This window comes from Centruroides sculpturatus, unplaced genomic scaffold (assembly GCF_000671375.1).
Source record: "Centruroides sculpturatus isolate CEXI.00-Female unplaced genomic scaffold, Cexi_2.0 scaffold1131, whole genome shotgun sequence".
Taxonomy (NCBI): domain Eukaryota; kingdom Metazoa; phylum Arthropoda; class Arachnida; order Scorpiones; family Buthidae; genus Centruroides; species Centruroides sculpturatus.
Window position 1 is genome coordinate 267,163 of NW_019385379.1, and position 6,652 is coordinate 273,814.

Genomic DNA, 6,652 nt, shown 5'->3' on the forward strand with positions numbered 1-6,652 from the left:
AACACACTGTTTTCAGAATATCACAGGCATATATAGATAAAAACAATAAAATAAATACCAGCAGGCTATTTCGCTATTTATTTAAACAAATTGAATTTAATCATATAATTAGGATGTAATTTAAAAAAAAATTTAGACCTAAAAATTCTCACTGCCGTCAGTCTGTGTCAGTCTTTAATCCCAAAAACAAACGAATATAAAAAGATTAGAAACACGAGAAGCCGATTAACTGTGTACGAACTTTTGGTGAAGATCGAAAGTCACGTTATTTCAATTAAAATCTTTTTTTCCGAAAACAGTTAATAAATGACCGGCACAACTCCATTCTCAAAGGAAAAGTATAATATACAAAGGCAAGCAACTATTAATTTGAGATAAAGAGCATATATTTTAAATTAAATACATAAAAATGTGATTGAAATTGGATCTTGGCATTGTGACGATGCCATAATAAATAATTGCTCGTTTCATTAAAATCTAAATCATATAAATTAGACTTTTCTCTGTTGTAAGATTCTGATCAATTGAATTGACAGTTTAAAATCTGTCAACTCAATTAAATGTAATTGATATTATTAAATTCTATTTAAATCTTATTCATTTTACAAAACGTATTTGCAAAGTTTTTCAAATATTATAATTTCATTTATATAAATATGAATTTATTGCTTACGAATTATTCTTATCACTACAAATAAACTTTCATAGTATTAAAAGTATTAAATCTTTTACCTCTTTCGATTTTATAACCAGAATGCCTCCAAACAAAGGATCCGTTTGTGTCGTTTGTGGAAATTGGTTCTTTTTTAATATTCATCTGAAATAAAAAAAGATTACGTTATATTATTTGACAGATTGATCTTTATAGACAGACAAATGAAAAAATTATTTAAACTGAAGCATAAAAATATGCTTACTAAATATTTTTTAAAAAATATAACTTACTATCTACTTTTTATAATAGTGTCTATCATCTAACACCTTTCAGAGAAAAATTTTGAATTCAAACAACGTAACTTCTGATTTGCAGCATATATACCTATACAGTTTATCGGAGCCTCTTGCCCTATTAAATGAATCTGATATTATTTCAATATGTAAAGAATAGTTTATTAAGAATCAAGCTGCAATTTGATAAATTCTCACTTTCCTCAGTCTGTACGAGTGTTTGACCAAGGCCACTTGATCGCTTCGCTAGTACTAGCGAAGCGATCAAGTGGCCTTGGTCAAACACTCGTACAGACTGAGGAAAGTGAGAATTTATCAAATTGCAGCTTGATTCTTAATAAACTATTCTTTACATATTGAAATAATATCAGATTCATTTAATAGGGCAAGAGGCTCCGATAAACTGTATAGGTATATATGCTGCAAATCAGAAGTTACGTTGTTTGAATTCAAAATTTTTCTCTGAAAGGTGTTAGATGATAGACACTATTATAAAAAGTAGATAGTAAGTTATATTTTTTAAAAAATATTTAGTAAGCATATTTTTATGCTTCAGTTTAAATAATTTTTTCATTTGTCTGTCTATAAAGATCAATCTGTCAAATAATATAACGTAATCTTTTTTTATTTCAGATGAATATTAAAAAAGAACCAATTTCCACAAACGACACAAACGGATCCTTTGTTTGGAGGCATTCTGGTTATAAAATCGAAAGAGGTAAAAGATTTAATACTTTTAATACTATGAAAGTTTATTTGTAGTGATAAGAATAATTCGTAAGCAATAAATTCATATTTATATAAATGAAATTATAATATTTGAAAAACTTTGCAAATACGTTTTGTATAATGAATAAGATTTAAATAGAATTTAATACAGTAGAACTTCAAAAACACGGCTCTCGATAACTCGGCACTCCGGATAACTCGGCCACACCCTGGCAGGGCAAAAAAATCCTTACTTAATTAATTTTCATTATAGACAGCTTTATGTTTCATAAAGTTTTTTTCTGAGGTCTGTCTTATCAGGTAAATTACTGTACACAGTGTATTCATTAATTTTCATTTTAATGTAGTAAAGGCTGTATGCCTTCATAAAGGACGTAATTTCCTTTGTTTAAGGGTATTTGGGCAGTTTATTCTCTGTTATATTCTCAAGTAAACAATACATACAAGTACAGTACAGTATTTTCTGAGGAAACACTCGTACTTATTTTTTTTTAACCCCATTCCCGATAACCCGGCATTTTCACAAACTCGGCCACCCTTCGGTCTACATTAGGCCGAGTTTTCGAGGTTCTACTTGTAATATCAATTACATTTAATTTAGTTGACAGATTTAAAACTGTCAATTCAATTGATCAGAATCTTACAACAGAGAAAAGTCTAATTTATATGATTTAGATTTCAATGAAACGAGCAATTATTTATTATGGCATCGTCACAATGCCAAGATCCAATTTCAATCACATTTTTATGTATTTAATTTAAAATATATGCTCTTTATCTCAAATTAATAGTGGCTTGCCTTTGTATATTATACTTTTCCTTTGAGAATGGAGTTGTGCCGGTCATTTATTAACTGTTTTCCGAAGAAAAGATTTTAATTGAAATAACGTGACTTTCGATCTTCACCAAAAGTTCGTACACAGTTAATCGGTGTCTCGTGTTTCTAATCTTTTTATATTCGTTTGTTTTTGGGATTAAAGACTGACACAGACTGACGGCAGTGAGAATTTTTAGGTCTAAATTTTTTTTTAAATTACATCCTAATTATATGATTAAATTCAATTTGTTTAAATAAATAGCGAAATAGCCTGCTGGTATTTATTTTATTGTTTTTATCTATATATGCCTGTGATATTCTGAAAACAGTGTTTTCCCTTAATCAGTTAATGGGTGCTCAAACTGGGATGTATTGCTACTTTTCACAGGCCCTAAGTTTTTAAAGTACTAATCATATGTATCTATAAATAAAACTTATTTCTACTTTCAAAATTCAGCCCTTTGCCATTTTATAATAATTAATAATATAAACCAATTGTAGCATTTTTTTGATAAAGTTCCGTAACCCGTTGTTGGATTTTGTTTCTTTACAAATCAAACTCAAAATAATTATGTGTAATATCATAGCATTACACATTTTTTCTTGCTTATGAGAGCCGGTTCCACAATGAATATAAATTATCCATCATTAACAAACTCGATACATAAACATATAACTCATAAGCTCTATCCGAGTTATTTTTTACCTTATTTACTAAGTACTTGTGCATATAATATTTATTTTAGAGTAAAGCATAGCTGTATTAATCACGCAGTAAGTGCAATCTGTTGACCTATGTACTAAGCAATATGTGTTTCTAAGGAATGTTGGAATGCCATGAGGAGAAAATATTTCTTGATTCAGAATGCACATGAAAATAAATTTTTATACACTTAGACAACACTTATACACTACTTGCATTGAAAGAAGTGTGAGCTGTTGGAAAGGTTGGAAATTCCGCTTTTTTCCGGCAACAGGTGGGTGATTTACTTTCTTGTCAAGGATGGCGTTTACGTTCTGTTACGCGTTACGCGAGCGGAGGAACGTCAGAGAGGTCGACGATAAGACGATGGCACAGTCAAATAAAGACACCATTTTTTTCTAAACAAACTGTTTATTAAAGTCAACAAAGAAAACAAAGGTTTCTAACACTGTACTGGTACTTCTAATTCGCGAATGAGAGCGAGAGTTTACAATAAAGCGTTCATACCTCCGGCGAACTTATCGGTAAGGATTATTCTTCGGTAAATGGGCAAAATGGGTCCTTCCAGTTTCGGAATAGATCTGTCGATTAAGCAGCGTTGATTTCCCTTCATTAACTTCGAACGACTCCCCGATCAGCGACTTTTCCGAGAGAAAAAAGAGGAGGGCTTTTATACTTTTTGTGGTGGGAAAATTAGTCAGGTGATCAATTGTTTTAGCAGGTGTGGGGTTAAAAGTAATGGTGGAATGGCAACAATATGACGAATTTTGCCTGTAAGTGTAAACTATACACGGATTCCTCGTGAGAGTGTTTATATTAAGACATAAAATTCCCACAGATTTTATATTTCGATTTCGTACGTAAGGAATAAATTTTTATTATAAAATTAATTAAATTTTGACTCTCACAGAAGTATTTATTGCATATACATTTATGTATTATATATGAAACGAAGTGTGAGGGAGTTACATGCAGATACGTAACTCACTGTACAGTACATTGTACAGTACATACGATAAGACCCCGGTTAATGAGGGGGATGCGTTTCTAAACGTTTCTAAACAAAGCGCTAAGCGAAACAGCGTTAAACGAGGTCATTTTAACACAGAGAAAATATAGGAACACGCGACCGAAAATAAACAAATTTTACTTTAATTTTAAGTTATTTTTATATTAATTTGTATAATAATATATGTTAAATAACAGATAATCACATGCACACAAAAATGTAAACTTCATTTTTTGTGATGAAGGTCCTAACTTTTCTGAAATTTTTGTTCTTTTGCAATAAAGTCGTGAAGTTTCATTTGTCGCTTTTTTCTTTCCTGAAGCAACTGCCGTAAGCCACAGATCGCGTCCAAAACGCCTCGTTTTGCTTTTGCATTCCTTTCAAAATATGGATTATTCCCTACAATTTGATCAACGATTTCGGTTATCGTTACGAAACTTTTACTAAAGAAATCTGTAGAGAAATTATTTTGGGTTTTTCGTTTTCAGAATCTCTATTTTTTCAGTTTCACATGAATTCCCCGTGCTGCCAGTTCTTGAAGGTTGTCGGTGGTAAAGCTCTCACCAAAAACCTGCTGTAACACCTCAATATCCTGTTCGTCTACATCTCCTATTCCCGCAGTATGGATTAGGTTGTTTGGTCAACCTAACGATACAGCGATAGGCTCTTTTCGTTGAGAATTTGTGGATACCTTGAGCCATAACTTGTTTCACACTGCGTTCGTGCATTTATCAGTTAATTCTTCCAAGCGAAGTCGATATTTCCTATGGCATCCATGATGTTATATTTTTCCAAATTTGCACCAAACAAACATAGATTTAAAGTACATTTTTTGCCACCTTTTGGCGATTGGTTTGTGTTTGCAAATAACCGTATTATATACGAATTAATGAAATGCCGCGATAATTTAAATCAGCGTAAATTTTTTAGGCATCGAGAAGACCTCGTTATATCGAATCAGCATTAAGCGGGGTCTTACTGTACTGTACTGTACTGTACGTCTGAATTTTCAGACATAAAGTTATCAAAGTCGACAAATAGAATTTTGTAAGGTATTTTTGTGCTAATGGATGGTCAGAATGTCCAGAAATGGGAAAACACCGGAATATTTAACTTTCATTAACATAACTTCTTTGTGATATATTACATCTACGAGATTAAATTGTAAATTTGGTCGTGTGTATCTTCAGTAGGGCCGGATATATGACAAGTTTACTTATTTTCTACTTTACAATTTTTTATAAAATTTATCTTTATCCTCAAAATCGAGCTTTTTTTAAATTTAATAATAGTTAAAATATAAAAATATTTTAAACAAAATATTATAAGATACGGTGCCACACGTAGTTTCAAATGTTTCCGGAAAAGTTACGCATTCGTTGCTGGTCTATTTAATAACGAAAAAAAGTTTTTAATCGTATTTATTATAATTTGTATCACACATCATACAATTCGCTGTGACTCATGGTTAGTTTTCGGCTTGTAGTCAGAAATAAATGATGTAGTGAAACAGGTAATTTTTGTTATGTTAATTAATGAAAATATGTTCATTTTATAATTTTAGTTTTTCTTAGGTAGTTTTTGTGTTAAAAAATTCTAATTTCGACTACAGATATCAAGAAAGAAGAAGTAAAAGAGAATTTTGATGTAAAACATGGAATAAAATCAGAATGTAAAGTTGATTTGAAAAAATTGAAGATCGAAGTAAAGACTGAAGATTGCAAAGAAGATGTTCATCTCCCAGATGATAATGAACATGTAATGGTAAGTAACACAAATTTCGAGATATTTAACAGTGAAATTTCAATATTAACTTAGGTTTTCGAATAGTTGAAAACTAGTGATGCAACGAATAGTATATTCGGCCAGGAGCATGGCCGAATAGCCGAATATTCGGCTTCATTAACGCACGTACGAAAATTGGCTCGCGAATCGCATTATAACAAGCACCCTGCTCTCTATTGGGCCGCTGTCACTACGCTTCGTTAATCGCGTTAATTCTTGACAGTTGTAGCGGACAGACAAGAGTGTCACGGCAGTATGTGATAAATGATGATATCAAATGTGAATAACAATGAAGTGACCTATACGTGTAAATAACGGAGAAAGAAGGGAGAAGGACCGCGAAGTGAAAATGTGAAAATAAATATGAAATTGAGTTGATAACATGATCGAACGAGTCCAGGCAGCTTATTGGCGAGAAATTGTCGGCCGTCAATGCGAAACAATCGTTGTCGTAGACTTCGGAAAGCTAAATGCTTGTAATGAAAGTTATTTAGCGTGCACGGGCGAAAGCCCGCGGCCGTTCGGGCTACCAAGCTGTCTCGAATCTGTGAAATCATAACTGTGACTTATACCGACGTCCTATCTGTCTCTTTTCTCCGTTATCACCAGGCTATGAGTCACATAATTGTAAAATGGGAACTCCAGGACGGAAAAGTGACGA

General features: G+C 32.0%; 1 protein-coding gene across 1 annotated transcript in view; it reads left to right on the forward strand.

Annotated features, from left to right (window-relative positions):
• Positions 1-3,954: 3,954 nt before the first annotated feature.
• LOC111638340 (gastrula zinc finger protein XlCGF7.1-like) overlaps positions 3,955-6,652 on the forward strand; it is a gene marked incomplete at its 3' end in the record, with an annotated part of 9,490 nt that continues 6,792 nt past the window's right edge. Inside the window, exons 1-2 of the mRNA XM_023384037.1 lie at positions 3,955-3,970; positions 5,819-5,970. Coding sequence (XP_023239805.1) covers positions 3,955-3,970; positions 5,819-5,970 — 168 coding nt within the window. The remainder of the gene's footprint in view (positions 3,971-5,818; positions 5,971-6,652) is intronic.